General features: G+C 28.9%; 4 protein-coding genes and 1 long non-coding RNA gene across 5 annotated transcripts; 2 read left to right on the plus strand and 3 right to left on the minus strand.

Moving 5' to 3' along the window:
• Positions 1-9,723: 9,723 nt before the first annotated feature.
• LOC138337086 (uncharacterized) lies at positions 9,724-12,246 on the plus strand. Its single transcript, XM_069288059.1, has 3 exons — positions 9,724-10,626; positions 11,017-11,567; positions 11,714-12,246. The coding sequence occupies exons 1-3, from the start codon at positions 10,043-10,045 to the stop codon at positions 11,734-11,736; spliced, it is 1,158 nt and encodes a 385-aa protein (XP_069144160.1). The 5' UTR covers positions 9,724-10,042; the 3' UTR covers positions 11,737-12,246.
• LOC101260458 (uncharacterized) lies at positions 11,744-12,809 on the plus strand. Its single transcript, XM_026032622.2, has 2 exons — positions 11,744-12,250; positions 12,369-12,809. Exons 1-2 carry the CDS (start codon positions 11,744-11,746, stop codon positions 12,807-12,809), a joined length of 948 nt encoding a protein of 315 aa, XP_025888407.2.
• Positions 12,810-13,768: 959 nt separating this feature from the next.
• Positions 13,769-15,833, minus strand: LOC104648908 (uncharacterized). The gene is made up of 5 exons (XM_026032623.2): positions 15,674-15,833; positions 15,166-15,590; positions 14,883-15,018; positions 14,074-14,654; positions 13,769-13,997 (listed from the first exon to the last, which is right to left on the minus strand). Exons 1-5 carry the CDS (start codon positions 15,749-15,751, stop codon positions 13,769-13,771), a joined length of 1,449 nt encoding a protein of 482 aa, XP_025888408.2. The 5' UTR covers positions 15,752-15,833.
• An 84-nt stretch (positions 15,834-15,917) lies between these two features.
• LOC138337761 (uncharacterized) lies at positions 15,918-16,843 on the minus strand. Its single transcript, XM_069288060.1, has 2 exons — positions 16,364-16,843; positions 15,918-16,298 (listed from the first exon to the last, which is right to left on the minus strand). The coding sequence occupies exons 1-2, from the start codon at positions 16,568-16,570 to the stop codon at positions 15,933-15,935; spliced, it is 573 nt and encodes a 190-aa protein (XP_069144161.1). The 5' UTR covers positions 16,571-16,843; the 3' UTR covers positions 15,918-15,932.
• A 2,655-nt stretch (positions 16,844-19,498) lies between these two features.
• On the minus strand, positions 19,499-20,773 carry LOC138337763 (uncharacterized). The gene is made up of 3 exons (XR_011211170.1): positions 20,017-20,773; positions 19,873-19,930; positions 19,499-19,782 (listed from the first exon to the last, which is right to left on the minus strand). It is a non-coding gene; the product is annotated as an uncharacterized lncRNA (long non-coding RNA).
• Positions 20,774-21,221: the final 448 nt, after the last annotated feature.

Consider the following 21,221-nt stretch of genomic DNA (forward strand, 5'->3'; position numbering starts at 1 on the left):
ATTTAAAATATTCGGAAAATTTAGGAAGCTCGATAATTAATTTATACCGACGCGGGTCAAAAATTGGGTGTCAACAAATATTTCATATAGCCGCGTGAAACGCTGATAATTTCACTAATTTGGAATAATTTGGGATGAATTTTTAGTACTCCTAAGATAAGTTATTCCTACCTAGCGCGAATAATTATACTAATTTGAAATAATTTGAGATAATTTTTTAGTATCCCTAAGATAAGTTATTCCTTTCTTCTTCTCCATTAACTCAATGATTGTGGCATATATGCATATGTGTTGTTGAATTCATAACAAATGGATATATTGAAATATCAAGCTAAAATTTCATATCAAATTCAACCATCAAAGATATGATACATTACTTTGGGAATATGCAACATCAAAACATACCAACAGTGCAATCAACAAAAGCAAGGTGACTAGAATGGCTCCAAGCAAACTTGGTGGACAAGTACTTAGAAGAGAAATTGTTCAGATAGATGCTAAAGATTTTTAAATGTTTTGGATTATTTTACTTATCAAGTATGCAACTTTTGACTTGGTAGTAATTTTGATATGACATTGATATCATTTTCGCAAAATTTTTCAAAAAAAAAAAAGGTGCAATAATAATAATTATGAAATAACTTATTCCATGATAAAAAAAGGTTAAAATGACAAAGATACTCACCCCATAAAATTAATTTTTTGTACTTTACTTTTCACATTACTTACACTTATGGAGAGTATTTTAATAAACAAACAACTTACTATTAGAAACTAGAAAGTATGCTATATATATTCTTTTTGATATAACAAATTAAACATTTAATAAAAAATAATACCATAATAACTAATATCTTCAAAACAAACTACCCCTTATAATAATAAATATTGTTTATATTCTTAGGATATATAAATTAAATTCAAATACTTTATATTGTAATGTATTATTTAACTACTAAATCGTAGCAAATGAAAAAATTGTTATCGAAGCTATCAGAAGCACAAAACTGATGATCGATGTAGCTGCTTCTGACCAAGAATATTTTTTATATTTTACATATTTTTCATAATTTGACAAGTTTATACCTTATTATTCTATAAATGTACCTTTCTTAAGTAGACATTAAAATTGTTATGTAATTGACTTTGTATGGACTTCATCTTTTCCTTCTTTGTTCGATGTTTATTCTATGCTTGATGTTTTTTTGAAAATTCTACACTTTATTTTTTTTTAACTTATTATATATTTAAGAATTACATTAAAAATTTATAAATTATAATAATGGTAATAAGAATAACTTAAAAATAAAAAAAATTGACTTACTAAATTCTATTTATTTCACATAAACGCTTCGAGCGGTCCTATTTTCTATATTTAATTGATATATAAGAAATTACAAATAAAAATAATAACATCGAGAACATGATGATTTTTTAAAAATATTGTAAAAAGATTTTAAAATAAAAATTCACAAGAACTAATCATAATTTAACCTAGTAAAATATGTATGTACTACTACAATCATATAAAAGAAAAAAGAATCTTAATCAAGTTTTTCTTTCTCAATTTTCTGATTTGTCTTACTAATCATTTTATCAGCTTCCCATTACATTTTTAAAATACAACTTTAAGAAAAAAAAATAAAGGTATAATTAAGTTGATTTTAAAATATAATTTAAATTCTTCAATAAAGTAAATAAATGAAATATAGAGAAAAGGAAAGAAAAATTTAAAGATTAAATTAAAGTACTATAGTAATAATTTTAGTGTAACACCACTCTACATCATCTTCTTTCGAAATTCATATTTTTCTCTACTTTTGTATCATCCTGAACTCTCTTCTTCGTCCCTACAAGCATAAATCAAGAATAACCTTGTAATTGTTTTTTATTTCATGATTTTATTTGTATTGAGTCATCCAATTCAGCTTTAAAAATTAGTTAAAGTGATTAATTAAATTAATAAATAATATCACATAAATTTAAAAAACATAATTTAATAAATTAAAAGAAATATTTTTATCCATAGATTCTTTATAACTTTATTAAAAGCAACCATATGATGTGATGATCATCATTTTCTTCCTCACCCTATTGTATGATACAATGATGGAGAAGTTAAAAGAATAACTTTAAGTGAAAATTTTCTTGAAACAAAATATGAATTTATATAGTAAAAGAAAGAGAAATATCATAAGGTATCATAAACTAATAAATTTAATTTTGGGGGTTAGGAAGATTAAGAAAAAGAATTATGATTATCATTATTAAGATTATAAGTTGAAGAAGGGGGAGATATTTGTAGTTATTTTTTATTTTATTAAAGATATTAAATATATATATATATATATATATTATAATGATACGTGAAAAGTTGAGTAATTGGATATCAAGATTTTTTGTGTTATTGAAAATAAAATAATTAAAGAATAAAGAAAATGTGATGACCCATAAGGTTATTTTTGAAAATTTTAAATGTTAATTTTAATTTGAGCTAATCAATTGATGGGTAATTGACTTAATCGATAGTTAATGGGCCAAAGTGATTATTTAATAACACCCTATACTATTTGACCTTTACATAATAAAATAAGTGAGTAAAATTTATCACTTTTAATACTAATTAATTCTGAAAATAAATAAACAAAATAAAGAAGGAACAGACGAAGGGTTACAATATCTTGCCGGTTACCAATTACTTCAGGTAAAATTTCGATTGAACTTTTGATCTTTCTATGCATGTTATTGCATTAACTTCTTTATAATGTCTAGACTTTCATTAAATGTTATATATACATGTGTACAATTGAAAAGGGGGTTGTTGGAATAAATAAATCGTCAGATCTTATACATTAATACTATTATATTATTATATTGTTGCATTAGATTGAAAATGAGAATGAAGAAGGTTAATTAATGGTGTGCGCATTGTTCCGGCAGACTTTGAATATGTGAGGGACAAGGCAGTGCTAAACTTATAATTTGTTGTTATGTTTCTTTGTGATTTGTTGTCAAATTTTGGGAGCTATGTAAAATAAACTAGTGGTTGAAATTAAAGAAAGTAGTGAAAGATAATAAAATAAAATCAATGGATTAGAAGTATTGAATGAGAGAATATGCAAGTGAATATATATTCTGGAAATTTAAGGCATTGGGGGTTAATGTATGTTTGTTAAATGGTGGGCCAGTGATAGGTCATAATAAGTCAATCATTGGTTGGGAAGAAGGTGTCAAAAAGAAGGATGTTCGAAGTCATTTGAGTGTAATTTTCATATTTTTGATTATTATATTATAATTCAAGTTTTGATATATTAGTATGTATAGTTAAATATTAAATGAATAGTATTTTGTGAGTATCATTCGAATTATGATATTGAAAAAAATGAGATTAATCTTAGACTTGAACTTGAAAAATGTGATAGTTGAGAGTTAGTTGGTATCAAGAATTATGAACTTGATTATAAAATTGGGTGAATTTTTAGGTCAAGGTTAAACACATAATAATGTGAGTTTGTTAGTTCCAAAACCTTATCGTGAATATATACTTGAATAGATTCCATTAGATCGGAAGCTCAACTAAAAGGGAAGGCTCAAGTCTCGGAGTGATTATTTGATTGGCTAAAGCAATTGAATTTCTAAACCCTTGTTAAGCGTATGAAATTTATGTATTTCCTTGTGTGATGTTGAGAATGATTTGGAGGCTTATTGCTTATTTGTTGGTGTTGTATGTGTAGACACATAGTTGCATTGGATCAAATTCATACAGAATTTGAATTAAATTCATGTTCATTTGGGCTGAAATAATTTGGGCTTTACAAATATATAATTCCATCTTATTAAATTCAAATTCAAGGTTCATTCACCTTGAAGCCCAAATACATGCCACATGTCACAGTGACTAGGCATCCAAAACCAACAAGGTGACGCCACGTGTCCAAATGAGGTGTGTAGTCCCAGTCAAATGCAAGAATGAATCACAATACGTCAAGTGTCAATATGACATCATTTAGCCAATCACAAGCAACCTTGTCCACTCTCTACAACTATAAATAGAGGATAGACATGACATTCTAGGGGATACAGAAAACTCTTTAACAAGCATTCAACAAATTGGAGAAAGCTACAACATCAACATCAATAACTCTTCGAAGGAGTGATCAGTGGAGTTCTTCCCGGAGATCGACTTACAACGACGAAGCGCTTTCCAACGTCCCAGAAAATCGACAACATCTCAAGGAGGTCTACATCATACAACTATTCGGAAAATATGCTACTGAAGGTCCTCGAATCGCGAAGAAACTTAGGAGAGAGAATCAAGAGAATAACAAAATTGTACTCACAACGATTCATTAATAAAAATCACATTTTTATTTTATTTATTTTTGCTTGCAGTCGATTTTCAGCGCTTACGAAATTTGTTGCAAACAGTATGCATTGTTGTAAATTGTGCCTTGTTATCAAAATGGTTATCTCTTCATTTTTATTTGAGCATGTCATTTGCATTGATCTGAGACATGATTGTGATAAGTGTTATGTGATAAGAGGATATACCGTTTCGAGGTTCGTATCACGGGCTGCGATGAAATTTTCATTTCGAGGGACGTATCGTGCACCGCGATGGTTACTATTATCGAGGGTTTATCGCACACCGCGATGGATGCATGGCAGATATGTCCCCCATAGGTCCCAGACTGAGAGACAGCTGGTGTGTATCATTAGGTCATACATGCATCACTGTATTTGACATAGCCTTTCATGACATTGCACATTTTAATCATTAACAAACTTGAACTAGTATTTACTGATCTTGTGAGTGTTTTTCTGTGAAACTTATGACTGAAGAATATTGAGTTGTTATTGAGAATAGTAATATGTTAGAGTGTTGTTATTAACTTGTATGCTTTGTAAACTGTGAACTGTTAGGTTGACTGGTTTTATGCAGGTTGTAGTGTGGAGGTTCGAATAGGGTGTAAGGAGTACCCATATTTTGTTCTCTTATCTTTTTTTAGAGGTCTGCTTGTTGGGTACCGTGTGGTTTGGTACTCACCCCTAGCTTATACAAATTTTTGTACGTTACGAGACCGGATCTTCGTGATACCTTCGTTCTATTCGTTTTTGAGGCATCTTGTGGAGAATTGTGAGGTAGTTGTTTGTCATCTCAGCGAACCTTCCTACTCCAATTTATAATTTTGTTTTTACTTGAAAAACAACTTCATTGTATACTTGTTTTATTTCAATTCTAGTATATACATTATATTAGAGGTTTGTGCACGTGACAACCAGATTTGGGTATTGAATTATTATTGGACTTTTGTTTTATCTCTACACTTAATTAGGTGAATGGATTTTAGGCTGACTTGTCTTGGTGGGTATGACGAGTGTCATCACACTCATTTTTTAATAGTGACAAAAATAAGGTTAAAAAATGAGAGAGAGAAAAAAAATATGAATGGAGGCCATAGAGAGGTGCTACATCACCTTCTTTATTTTATGAAAAATACGTAAATTCTATAAATCTTAATAATTCACAACTAATATTTAAAATAAATATATAAACGTATTTATTGACACTACAAATTCATATGTACAACATAAATTAAGCCCAAAGAAGTTACATAAGTTAAGTAAAGGGTTAATTACTTGTGTGAATCTTTTCTAAAAAATAATTACTTTTGCTCTTTCTCTCTATGTTCTTTTTGTTTTTTTTATTGTTTTCTTTCTGCTATTTTTTTCTCTTTCTTTCTGATGATTTTTTTTCTTTATTTATTTCTCTATTTTCTTTTGTAGATTAGTCCATGATTCGTAGAATCAGTAAAATTTATATCAATAATTAATTAATTAATTAAAAAATAATTTAATCGTAATAAATGAAGAGACATAATAAATTGTAAAATAAATTAAAGTTGAATTTAAAATGTATTATACACATATTAAAATTGAATTAGAAGAGAATTAAGCATGAGTGCAAAATGTAGCAAACGAAAGAGCATTTTATGCTTTTTCAACGGAATGAATTTGTATCAATAATGAATTTAACAAGTAATTCATCGTAACAAATCAACAAATAAATTGCAAAATGAATTAAAGTTGTAATTCAAAGTGTATTGCACAAATATTAAAGTTGCATTGGAAGAGAGAATTAAGCATGAATAAAAAACTTAACTAATGAAAGAGTAGACAATGATTTATAGAGTAAATTAAACTTGTATTAACAATAAATTAAAAAAGTAATCCAATAGTAACAAATAAATTTAAAAATTTCAAAATGAATTAAATCGTTTTAAAATTATTTTTTACACAATATTAAAGTTGAATTAGAAGAGAGAATCAAAAATGAATGAAAAACGTAATTAACGAAAGACAAGACAACAATCTATCAACTGAATTAAATTCATATGATATATGAATAAAACTTATATCATATATATAAATTATCTTTGCTTTTATCACTGAGAAAATGAGTGATGATTGCAATAAGTATCAAAAATGTATTGTGTATGTCTTATAAATGTATTAAAGTGTGTTACCTAAATTATTCTTGCTTGTATATGAAAGAAAAGAGCGAAGTATACAATACGTATTATAAATGTATTATTCAAGAATAAAACATGTATTATGTGTGTCTTATAAATTACTTTTGGTTTGTACCACTACGAACGTGAGGTGATATTTACGTAAATATGTATTAAAAACATATATATTGTGCATGTATTATATGTGTGCATGCATAAACTGCAGAATGAATTAACTTATTAAAAATGCATTATACAGATATTAAAGTTGAATTAAGCATTGATAAAAAAAATGTAAATAATGAAACGCTAGATAGAGTGAATTAAACTTATATTAATAATGAATTAAAGAAGTAATCTAATAGTAACAAATAATAAACTACAAAATGAATTAAATTTGTATTAAAAGTGTATTATATAATATCAAAGATGAATAAGAAGAGAAAATTAACAATAAGTGAAAAGTATAACCAATGAAAGACAAGACAATAATCTATAGATTGAATTAAACTTGTATTATTTATGAATAAAACATGTATTATATGTCTTATAAATTATTTTGGTTTGTATCACTAAGAACATGACTGATGTTTGCAATATGAATTACAAATCTATTGTGCATATGCTATAAATTATTTTGATTTGTATCACTAAGAACATGACTGATGTTTGCAATATGTATTACAGATGTATTGTGCATATGTTATAAAATATATTATAAGAGTGCTACTTAAATTATTTTGATTGATATCACTAAAAAAAGGAGTGGAGTTTGTAATATGTATCATAAAGTATTGTTCGTGATTTTAATACAATTATGAAACATATCTAATACAACTTTAATATAATTGCGATATAGTTCCATAAATTTCACGATTTAAACTTTCAATCTAATATTTTTCCTGTAACAATTATAAGCTTATCCAAATCCACTTAAAAATTAAGATATAAACTCCAAAACGAGATTTTTTTAAAATTATTTGTAGGAACATTCTGTCCAAACTAATCACAAATTCATAAAATTCAAAAAATGAATTCAAAATTGAAGTTTTATAATGACCAATTAATAGTGAACTCTTGTTGCTATAGTTTTAAAGATTTGAAATTTCTATTTGAGAACATGATATTTTACAAATATTTAATTTTTCTATTTCTCTTCTCGTCATGTTTTTTGAGTAAAAATAATGAAATATGGGCAAAAATTATATAAAAGTAGTTATTTAAATGGAATTTCAAAGAAGAAAAATAAAGAAATTAAAAAAGAGAGAGGATGAATATAAATAATGAGAGAAAAGAGATGAAGAAGAAAAAGAATAAAAAAAAGAAGAGGACAAAGAGAAAAAAGGGGGTGAGAAAGAGGCGATACAATTTGTTTAATTTTTTTTAAAAAAAGTTATATTTAGTTAGAAAAATTATGTTATCATAGATGGTAAATATTTTTATAGTATAACATATATATGTGATTTACCCATAAGTAAAAGAGTTATAAATTGTAATAATTAATAGCTAAAATATTTATTAAAAAAATAATGATTAACTTTAAATTTTATTCATATCACGTATATTAAAATATAAAAAACATAACATATGTTAGAGTCATGCTAGCATGGAAAACTCTTAAGTTAAAAAGTTTTTAATGCTCTATTAGAAGCATGAAACTCTTAAACTAAAAAGTTCTAATGCTCTATTAGAAATTCTTTCATAAACTCTAAAGCCGATAAATATCGTTCCCGTAGTTTAAATAAGAAAATAATTAATAATTAAAATTTTACATCGCTTTAATAGACACTAATAAATTATGTATATATGTATGCACATGTATATAACAAATAATATAAACACTAGGACTTTTTATATAATTCAAATAAATAAATTAATTAAAATTTTACAGCTCTTTAATAGACGATAATAAATTATAATAAAGTTGAAGGACAACTTTCCATAAATAATAGTAATATGTTTTTTTTTAAAAAAAATCTAAAAAGAGTGACATTAACATTAGTTTTGTGCCAATAGAAAAAAAATGTGTCAGACAACCATGAAGCTTACCTGAGAAATTAGGAAGATGAAAGAAAGAAAAGCAAAAAAAGGGGATTGCCTCATAGATCAAATAGGCATAGATCGATAAGATTCAAGAAAAGAAAATATTCACAATAAAATCAAAAGACCTTATTAGATTGTTTTTAGGTCCAAGCGATGAATCTGAAATTTTACTTGTGCCTACAAGCAACTGTCTCCTATGATTTCACAAGGAAAGGTTTGTACATTCAGAATATTTTTTAGCATATTTGATCTAAGCTATCTTTATCCTAATTGTATTCAAAAATCTAAATATTATATATTTTTATTTATAATAATATTATATTTATAATAATATTATATATTTTTATTTAAATATATAATATTAATATTATATATTTTTATTTAAAAGTATTTTAAGCTTTACAGCCTTCTAAATATTGGTAAGTGGTTTAAAATGTTTTTATTTATGTAGCATTGGTGTTCACGGAATATGTAGGACACTCAATTTGTAGTGCGGAAAAAGATTTTAAATGTTTAGTACAATTTTATTTAACAAATACATAATTAATAACTCAAACAATCAAGTAAGGCGTTTGGCTATATGAGATTGTGAGATAAAATTGATATTTGGATATGTGATTTCATATTAATTTCAGCTCATGATTTCATATTAATTTCAGCTCATGATTTCATATCATGACATGGAATCTCATGTTCTCCAAAAAATATAATATGAGAATTTAATATCATGATTTGAGATTTTTAATACAAAAATTGATCCATAAGTTAATATTTTGTTAAAATAATCCCAAATTTATATTTACTAACCATTTATTTCATATGTAAATAAAATTTATAATCACATCATCACTTTTTAAAATTTATTATTCTCACCAACATAAAATTTATTATTACTTTAAATTTGATGAATATAAATGATAAAGTAGAAAATAGGGGTGGGCATTCGGTATTTCGGTTCGGTTCGGGGGTTTTTCGGTTTTTTTGGTTTTCGATTTTTGTAAATTGCATACCGAATATCGAACCGAAATATTTCGGTTCAGTTTTTATTAATTCGGTTCGATTTTTTATTTTGGTTTTTTAATGGGCCTATTTAGTGGGCTTTTTAAAATTTTAAACTTTACAATTTTTTTAAGTACAAATTTAAGGAATCCCATAGTGTAATTCAATAATTACATTCTGTCCCGATAAGTTTAATAATTACAAAAAATCCCTTAAAATTGCTGAGCCGTGATACTTTAGAAAGTTGTGATACATGGTAAATGATACATAGTAACTTAAAATTGTTAAGAAAAAATAGGGGATAAAAACGGTAAATTTAAAGTTGTTACTAAAACAGCTTAAATTGTGGTAACAGATCATTAATCAGCATTAAATCAGCACTTAATTGGATATTAATTTCATAATTTGAAAATCAAAGATTGTATCAGTTATTTAGAAAACAATTGGAGCTTCCGAAATTTTTTTGTTGTTGCAGTGGGTTTTTGAAGATGAATACTTCGATTTTGATGAGACATTCCGGAATTTGGGTGAACGAATTGCAGTATGAAAATTACAAAATTGATGGAATCGTTGTTGGAGATTCAATTTCGTTTTCTAATCTCAAAGCAGCAATTGCGGCCGAGTTGGACATTGATGTATCAAGGAAAGAAATTGAAATTCGATACATTGTAGAAGGTAACTCCTGTCCGATGAAACTTAAGAACGATATGAGTGTTAAACTATATTTTGAACTGAAAAAAAACGAGCCTGGATTTTCAATATATCCATTATGTATTGACACAATTGAGAAGAATAGTGGTACTGTACATAACTTTGATGGAAGAAGTGGAGAAATAACGTGTGTAGAAGGCACAACAAATGATACACAGGCTTTGGCAATAGTTGAAAATAGCTTATTTGAGACACATGAAAATTCAGAAGTTGGAGTTGCAAATGTTATAATCAATTCAGATATTGTTGATGTGAAGACAGGTCAGATATACAAGGATAAAGCAACACTTGAAGATGTGATGACGAAATATAAGATAAAGAACAACTTCAACTGCAAAGTGAAGAGGTCTGATCAACAAAGGTATGACAGTATTTTGATATTTTAATGTATCATGTGTTGTTTTATAATTTAATTAGTACATGAAACATTACTGTTCTATATGAAAACCTGCAAGTTTCATATGTTATTTTATAATCTAATGTATCATCATTTCAGGAATTTGTTTTTGATACATTGAAATAAGTATATTTGATACTTGAAAGTACTACTACTGATATAGTAAGGACTGTATCATTTTAAACAGTCATATCACAAATAGTGGATAAATTTCATTAAAGTTTGATACTTTTCTTAAAAATTGGTTGATACTTTTTGTGTGATTCATTGTTTGATTACTTTAAACATTATTGTTAATATATTATATATGATGTATTTGATATGTGTATTAATATGCTTAAAAAATGTACGCAGCTATGTGTTGGTATGCTTTTCAGACAAATGTGGTTGGACTATGAAGGCGTCGTGCAGGAAAAAATCTGATATATTCATTGTTAGAAATTTCAATAGTGAACATACGTGTCCGATGAGGGAGAGGGTATTAACCAAAGTCCAAGCAACAGTGGGATTTGTAAGTGGAGTGACAGCTCCAAAATTGGTCAATTATAAACGAATTTATACACCAAGGGATATAATTGATGATATTAGAGAATATTATGGTGTTGAAATATCTTACCAGCAAGCATGGCGTGCTAAAGAACGTGCACTCTCCATGATTAGAGGAAAACCATCTGCTGGATATAGACGGATGCCGCGATACATACACATGTTAAAAACTGTGTATCCAGATTCTTATATAAGAATGCATAAGACTGAAGAGGATGAATTTATGTATCTGTTCATCGCCTTAAGACCATTCATTAGGGGATTTAAATACTGCAGACCAGTAGTTGTTGTGGATGGTGCACATCTGAGTGGAGCTTACAAAGGGACATTTGTATCAGCAAGCACACTTGATGGCGCAGGTATTTTTTATTTATATTAATGATGTCTTTTTATATATTAAATATCAAATAATATAATGTGTCTGTAATCAGGTTGCATATTTCCATTGGCATATGGTGTTGTTGACACCGAAAATGATTGTTCGTGGAAATGGTTTTTCGAACAGTTCAAACATGCATTTGGCGATAGAAAAGATATGTGTGTTGTTTCAGATAGAAATGAGAGTATCATGAAGAGTGTAAGGATTGTGTTCCCCGATGTACCTCATTATGCATGCATCTGGCATCTTTGGAAGAATGTATGTGGAAACTTCAAAAGGAGCAGAAAGGCCATAAGTGATCTATTCTACTCTATGGCCAAGGCATATAGAAAGGAAGATTTTGATAAGTTGATGGCTAAGGTTGATAGAATTGATCACAGGGTTAAGGAGTACCTTGAATATGCAGGTTACGAAAAGTGGTCAAGAGTTCATGCAACAGTAAACAGAGGTAGAATGATGACTTCAAACATTGCAGAATGTATCAATGGTTGTCTTGTTGAAGCACGCCAATTAACTATATTAGAATTCTTGGAAGAGGTTAGAATTCTTTTTGGATCTTGGCATTGCAAAAACAGAGAAGTAGCCTCATACACAAAGGACACATTAGGTAGAAAATTTGAGGAATTGTTGATTATAAACGCGGCTAAAAGTTCAAAAATGGAGGTATGTATCATTATATGATACTTTATATTATATATATCTAATTCTGTGTATCATTATGCTTTTTTTAACATGATTTGGTTTTTAAAAGTTATATATTTAAAATTTTTAATGTACACAGGTTGTTCCATCATCTGAGTTTATTTTCTCGGTTTATGAAGATGGAAGAAGATATATTGTTTGTCTTGAGCGGAAAGTATGTTGTTGTGGTAGATTTCAACTAGATGAGATACCTTGTTCACATGCAATAGCTGTATTGAAAAAAAAGAATGTCACCGATATGAATCCATATTGCTCTGATTATTACAAGCCTGATGCGTTGGCAAAAACATATGAAATTCCAATGGTGCCAATGCCAGATAAGAAAGATTGGTCAGATCCTAAACACGTGGTAGCTGAAACTGTGTATCCACCTAGATACAGAAGATCATCTGGACGACCAAGAAAAAGAAGAAGAAAGAATGCAGATGAAAAGATTTCGGTGAACACAAACTGTTGTGGACAATGTGGACAAGAAGGGCACAACAGAAGAACTTGTACTTTCTACCCAAAAGAGAATTGAATTTGTCGTAATGTTTCTATGATATAAAGAATAATTTATCACGTAAACATTTAAATGAATTTCAGTTTTAATTACGACTGAAAATTGAACACTTTGTGTTTAGATAAATAAACATACAAACATGTGGTAATTACATTTGAAGTCGTGCTTATGATTATAAATACTTTCTTATTATTGGTGTTGATAAAAATACTTGTGTCAATATTTGTTTTGAATATATGAATCTTATGCTACAGTAAGATAACATAATGTACATGATACATATGGTTAATCTAGTGTATCATGTACATTTATTGTGTATTTTTTGTACACATTGTTTATATAAAGTATCATGTACTTTTAGTGTGTATCATTGGTTTGCACAATGATACATCTCCATTATATAAAAAATACAAATATATTGTTAATGTTATTGAGTACTTTAGAATGACTATAAATCATGTATCATGTGAATTTATATAATTTAACTTGTGTAATGCTTTTTTTGATATGCTTTTATTGAAATATACAGTAAATAACTTTCCTTTAAAAAAATAATAGCAATTCATATGAATATGCTATTCAATTTACCTAAATATCTTGTAAAATTTAAGGATTAGAGTGTAACATATTGTACATTATACATACGGTTTGGCCAATGTATCAGTTATTTTTAGTGTGTTTCTGGTACATATCTATGTTTGATTATAAATACTTTGATTATACTTTATTAAATGATTTAAACCTGGTTTTGTCAGTATATTTATTATGTCTATTTTTAATTAAAAATTTAAAAATCTTTACGTTTATCATTTGATATTTATATCTTCAATATAAACAAATTTGTTACGTAATGTGAAAAAAATATTCATGGAAATTGACAAAACCAAAAAAATAACATTAAAAAGGATAAAAATAGTTGTTCAATAACATATAAAAATAATAAATATAACATTAAAACATTGTTTTATCATGAAATGCTACGCTATGTGAACTAAATCTTCTTCTGGTGGTGGTGTGACTACGCCCCTGGATTTTGGTGGATCATCATTGTCGCTAACATATCCGCACTTAGCCTTCTCACTTCCATAACTCCACAGCAATGCTCCATATCTTTGACGCAGGTAATCAGGATTAAAATCAGCATAAGATATATTGATTTGGTCACTGATATACTCGGCAAATGCAGTAACATATAACCCACAGTCTCTACAAAAAATACAGAATAAATTAAAAACTTAATGATACATTAAAAAGGGCAACTGAAAAAATTCTTGATACTTACAGGCTATTGCTTTCCTGTGTAGGGATGTCTTGTGCAAATTCTATCATGAAAGGAACTTGAGGCTCCAGAAGTGAGCCATTATTGTTGTCTTTATATGCTTGACAATCAGCAAATTTTGTGCGTTCATTTTCTTCAAAAAATCCACTGTCAAGTAGGTATGAAGGAAGCATTTTAGACAACATCTTGATCTCATGAGGAATTGTTTGTTTCCTTGTGCTAATTGATGAGTCAAAAACCCTTATCAACCTGTTTTTCAACTCAACAACAGCCAACACCCAATGGAATTGTTGATCACAGTTAATTGGGATGTAGACCTCATCTACAAGATGCCATGGTAAAGCAGCTGGTATTCCAAACCCTTTGATGATGTTAATTATTGACCTCTCATGTACAGATACAACTGAAGCGCGATCAATATGTTCTTGTGTAGTAAGACTATCATCATCATCGTCCATGTAATATCTATCATAACAGTTTTTTACATGTGACATGAACAAACAGCGGGTTGTTGTGTATCTGTATTGATCCATGCTGCAAAGTTTTGATTTTTTACGAAGGTAGTAAAAAATCACATCGATGTGCTATAAACAAAATGAAAACAGAGTAAGAAATTATTTACATCTAAACAATATAAAAAAAGAAATATAATTATGTGAATATAGTATGATACTTTTGCAAATTAAATAGTATGATACTTATACATAATGTATCATTGCTAATTAAATAGTATGATACTTATAGATAATGTATCATGATGTTATAATATAGTTATGACTGATACATATTTCATAAATAGTTTAATATTTTACCTCATCAGACCAACACTTGTTTGGCTGTGACATGGCATAAAACCAATTCTTGTTCATTGGAAAAGCAACAACAAAGTCCATCATCGTAAATCCAAAAGAAGAAGATCTTGATCTGTATTTATCGTCCGATGGGTTCCTGCATATATGATACATAAGTTTTCAATGTATGTACATGATACATAACACTCAATTATTTACAGTTTTTATATAACAAAGTATCATGAATTAGTTGTATATAAAATGATTACGCCTAACACTGAGAAAAAAAATGTATAAAACTTACTTATTGTTATGATTTTTTAGAAGCCCCCTCAACAACCAATTCATGTAATCCTCAATCAGTTTCGGCGAAACTTTATCTGCAATGCCACATCCTTCGAACGGGAAATGGAGTCGAGCCATATCCTTCAATTTCTCTTTTTCCTTTTCGCTTGACCCAAAAGAAGTACAATATGGAGATTGAATCCTTCTCGAAGACATTCTATTTCTATGCGCAGGAGTGACTGCATCAGTTTTAACAGCAATCTCCGTTATTGGAATTTCAGTGGGTAATTGACTGTCGGTCAACAAGTACTGGCTGCTAGTTATATTCTTTGGATCGTAAGAATATAATGGTCTAGCATTGGTAGCATCTTTACCCAAATCTTTGATAAGCGCATCTATTGCTGCTTGAGTTGATGGCGATATTGTTGTTGAAGTTGAAGAATCCTGTATAATATGATGTAATGATTTTTAGAATAAATTTGTGTGTAATGAAATTGTGTGTCATAAATCAAAATTGAAAAATGTACCGATGAATCCGTTGTTGTTTTTTCGGGCAACACATGAGGGATGTTGTGATGAACATTGTCGTCAACGGCTTGGTCCATGATATGTTCATTTAAATCTTGGTGCGACTGATGTGCGTCACCATCCTGAATATGCAGTTTTGAAATAAAAACTGTTAATATAATTTGTGCTGATACGTAACATTGATAACAATCACACGATACATAGTATTGATTAAATATGTATGATACATGACAGAATATAAAATGAGAAAAAAAATGATCATGATACAAAGCATTGACTATATGTGCATGATACACAACATACCCAATGTATAATAAACATTACCTTTGGATCACTGACTATTGGTTCACCCTCATTTACGGCAACACCAACACCATCCACATCGACATCCCTAGCATCGTCGACGATATGATGCTCACCATTTTTACCAGAAAAACCACCACCATCCTCAGCTACACCACCCATATCATCGAGATCAACCGGTATTTGCTGAGATGTTTGTTTGTCAGACTGAAATGTGCTTGTATCAGCCTGAAAATTGATGTTCTCTTTGCTAATAGATTGCATCAGCTGGGAGTGATTTGCTTTTATCAAAATAATCAATTCCTCAAATTTCTTGTCAACCTAAATTGTAGATACATTTAGGATAAATAAAAGTTTGTTTAAAAATTACAAAATAATTTACTTACGTAAGTTTTCAAATATCCTTTCAACTCTTCAATATGAGGAATTATATTGTTGACATTCTGTGAATCTGCATATCCATGAACATCAGCAGCCGGGTTCTGAGAAACGTCTGGAACAGAACCATGTACATCAGCAGCCGATTTCGGTGACACTTGTGGAACAGAACCATGTACATCATCAGCATTCGAATGTTGAGGCAGACTTGACATGGAAACATGTACATCATCATCCGGTGTCGGAGACACATTTGATTGATCAGGCTGTTTCTGTTCTGACACCTTCTTTTTTTGAATAATCGATTTTTTTCTTCTTTTTGGCGGTGGTGGAGGAGATGTATCAGACACTCTAGAATATGTCCTCAATAACTGTTCTGGCGGTCTTGTGGAGAAATCATCTAAATCATCTTGCTCGTTTGGTTGTACTAATGGTATTGATGTAGAATGAGCATGTTCAACTTAAGCAATATCAAAAGATTCAATTTCCTCTGCTGTTGGGACAATGTTTGAACATGCATTCTAAATGTATCACAAACACATAAGATAATTTAACTGTTAGATACAGTAATAATTCATAATGTATCACAAAGACATAAATAACGATATTCCATATACAAAAATAAAATTTTACCTTTTGGAAAATGGTGGACATAAGCATTTCAAACTTTGCCTTTTCAGACACAACTCTCCAATTGCATATTCTTGGGATGACATTGCGTTCTCTCACAGCTATTTCTGAATTTAAATTGGATGCACATTCGTATATCCAAACATTTAGTGCATATGGCATCCCATATAATCGGTACAACTTTTTACTAACGTCAAAATCCTGTCTAAGTGAACCAATTAGTTTGGAAAATGATAGCTGACCCCAAGGAAAATATTGAAATCTACCATCTTCAACCATTAGAAAGTCGACAATAGATATCGCTGTGTTATCAATAGTAGCTAATACAAATGTATGAATAAAGAACAGTATAGACATTTGGAGTGCATCCTGATTGCTCTCCCAATTACCCATCTTAAACCTTTGAACTAGTTGATGCTTTGTAACACTATTGACTGCACCAGGGAAATACTTTTTAAAAAGCATACAATTAGTTTGTTCTGGGTATTTGAAATCATTGGTATTTCCTCTGACCTTAAGTCCTGTTAATAATGCAAAATCATCTATACCAAATTTCAGGACACACCCGTTGGAATGTCTAATATGCAACATATTAGGGTTGCTTTGTTCCAATTCTAAAAGCAATAAGCACTTAGTTATTTGGCCCTGAAAATTACATTTAGGGATGTCTAAAAAGGGTCCAAAAATTGTATCCTTAAACATTTGGATAACATTATCCCCCACGTATTTTTCAAAGTCCTTTAGGAAATTGTTGTTAAAGTTGACAGCAAACCTTATGGGATGTGTTGGTATCTTTTTAATCTTGTACTTCAGTGGCTGCAATTTGAAAATAAAACCGCAAATTAAAACGATATAGAAATATAACTACTAAATAAAACAACTAATAACTTAATGATACATAGTTTCAGTTTTCAGAATTTCATACTATATGAAAAACATGTGATACATGTCTATAACATGTATCATTGAATTAAATAAAACATTATAACATGTGATACATGTCTAATACATGTATCATAAACAGCGACTAAACAACATACACAAAGAATCTATATGTATCATCAACTATATCTGATGAAGCATTTATTAAACTTAATGAATGATACATTATAATAAGTTTCAAAACATGTATGAGTAAATCAACTAAACAACTAATACCTTATTGATACATGATATCATACAGGAATTCATACTACATGCAGAACATGTGATACATAGCTACTACATGTATCATTACATTTACTAAACAATGTACACACAGATTCAACATGTATCATCAAGCACATATTATACTTTACTACACTTATTGAATGATACATTATAATAATTTTCAAAAACCTAATGATACATATAAAATATTATGAAACACAACAAATTCACGTATCAGTTGACCATCTAAAACACTATACACCCTTTTTAAAATGTACAGCAAGCACACTTGATTCCTTAAAAATTCTACTAATTTAAACAACACCATTTTTAAGTACCAATATACTAACCCGAGACAATGTAGGCCTAACAACAGTGTTTGCTGCTTCTTTTTTCCTTTTGGTTGTATTTTTACAACCTTTGATGTTTCGCCATGGTCTTTGTTTGAATCCTTTTGAAGATTCATATGATCATGCAAAGACTTTTTCCTATTTTCTTTCCAATTATCATCATCGGAATCATATATCCTTCTATTGATTGACGGATCCATTACTATGAAGTAGTAGAACAATTAACAAAAACGAAAAAGAGAAGAATATACGAATTGATGATGGATTAACTATAAAAAGGGTCTGGGTTCTTACGATTCAATATTAGGAAGAAATAGTCGAATATGGATTAAGAATATAAAGAAGAAAATAGAAAAATCTGCTGGGTTGAGAAGATTCAAAGTTATGAAGAAATAGTGGGATGAAGACGATTAAGGAAAAAAAAGAAGTGAAAGGTGACTTTGGTAAGAACGGTAGAATGCAGTGGAAGTTACCCTGCTTCTATATTTTTTGAATTTTGAAATTCAAAATTTCAAAATTTGTTCTTTTATTTAAATTTAATTAAATTTAATAATTCAAAATTAAAAAGCTGATTAAAAGGTTGAGTGTTTAAATGGAAAAAATTTAAAATTCAAAAACTGATTTAAGAGGTTGATTGTTTTAATGGAGAAAAAATAGGCATTAAAATTGGTAAATGTGTATTATAGGAGAGAGAGTGTAATGTATCTAAAAACTTACACTAAAATAAAAAAAAATAGGGAATTATGTAATATTTAAAAAAAGTAGGAAAAATTGGAGAATATAAAAATTATAGTTGTGTATTTAAGTTATTTTTCCTTTTTTTAATTTTTTGTTTGATTTTTCAACTTAATGGGCTAAAAAGTAAAAATAGACAATAAATCAAAGAAGTGCATTACTAATTTACTACCAAATTTCAATATATCAATGATTCAAATCTTCAATATGTCATTAGGCATTAACACCGCAAATTTTAAATTCACAATATCACTAAAACACACAATTTGAAATTCACAATGACACTAAAACAAAAGTTGTATTGTAGATTTGTAGTTAATGTCTTCACAAATACAACATAATAATAATCTAACAAGTAACAATAAAGTCTTTCATGAACTCATAATAAACAATAATAAGCAACAAACAATGTATTTTGAACTTCTTGTCTTCTTCCATGAGATTACTTTCAACAATAACAAACAACAATAATGAGTTTCTTGACTTTCTTCCATGAGATCGCTTTCAACTTTCAAGTGTCACGTGCCAACAAAATTATTTCTTCATTGTCTTGACCCTTGGACCTTTTAAGATAAAATCAAATATTAGAAACTTAGAATACTACTTTTAAGATAAAAAATGATATGATTAAATAAATGATGTATTAAACTCACCGCTTGCAAGTCAATCATAGATCAACAATGGAAGAGTTTCTCCCACTATTTGCCATCTCTATAATTAATAAAAAAACATGTCATACAAGATACAACACAATAAGTATTTTATTTTTTCCATAAATAAAAAATAAAAAGTCTTACCAAGTTCAATTTTTTCAAGAAACTCCAAACTTTCTTCAGCACAAATAGGCTTGGTTTCTTGTCTAAGCCAATCTTGGACACAAATAAGACATTGCACACATTTGGGAGTCAATGAACTTCTAAAGGGATCTAGAATTCGACCACCGGTGCTAAATACACATTCCGATGCCACACTCGACATAGGAATAGCCAATACATCTCGAGCCAACTGTGAAAGTACTGGAAATCTAGGAGAATTAACTTTCCACTAACTCAAAATATCAAAATCTTCAGATTCAGGTTCTTGGTCTTCAAAAAGATATTTATCCAACTCAGATTTAACACCTAAACTTCCAGAATCATTCTTTTGTTTCTTCATGTGCAACTTAGCTCTAAAAGAATTTTTGGACATATTTTGAGAAATACCACTACCAGAAGAATCAGATGAGTCAGATGAAGATGGTTGACTTTTGGAACCTTTTTCATACTTACATATATCGCAAACAAATCCCTCAAGTAAGACTCTACTTTCGTATTCACTACATTTCCCGTTTCTTCCCCAAGTAATTCTTCAAGAGCAAAACTAACATAGACAGATTTATTGCGAGGATCCAAAAAAGAAGCAATAAAAATCATTTTGTTCATTTTTTCAGGAGTCCCCCAATATTTCTTGAATTTTTCTTTCATTCCCGAAGCCATTTTACTCAAATCAAGGTCATCACTTGCTATACATAATTTCAAATAAGCATCAAGTTCACATATATCTTCAAAATGAATATTATAAGTAACATACCGTGAACCTGAAACTTTCAAAGTGAGTTCATAAAATTTTTCAAGAAACTTTGTGACATTCCTCACATTAACCCAATCTTCATATTGAATTGACCCTGCGATACTTCCATCTTCACAAACATCCGTAGCAAGAAAAGAATTAAAATTACCATCATAAAGATCAAACCTCTCAAAAGCCTTCTCAAACTTTTTTGTTGTGTCTAACATCAAATAGGTGGAATTCCACCTAGTAGGCACATCTAAAGACAACATCTTATCACATTCTATCTTTTGCATTTTAACACATTTCAAGAAATTTCTTGCCCTTGAAGAAGATGATCTAACATATTTCACCATTTGTCTCACCTTTTTGATAGAAGGACCAATTTCTTTCAAACCATCTTGCACAATTAGATTAAGTATGTGAGCCATACATCTCACATGGAGATGCTTAC

Source organism: Solanum lycopersicum, chromosome 8 (genome assembly GCF_036512215.1).
Source record: "Solanum lycopersicum chromosome 8, SLM_r2.1".
Taxonomy (NCBI): domain Eukaryota; kingdom Viridiplantae; phylum Streptophyta; class Magnoliopsida; order Solanales; family Solanaceae; genus Solanum; species Solanum lycopersicum.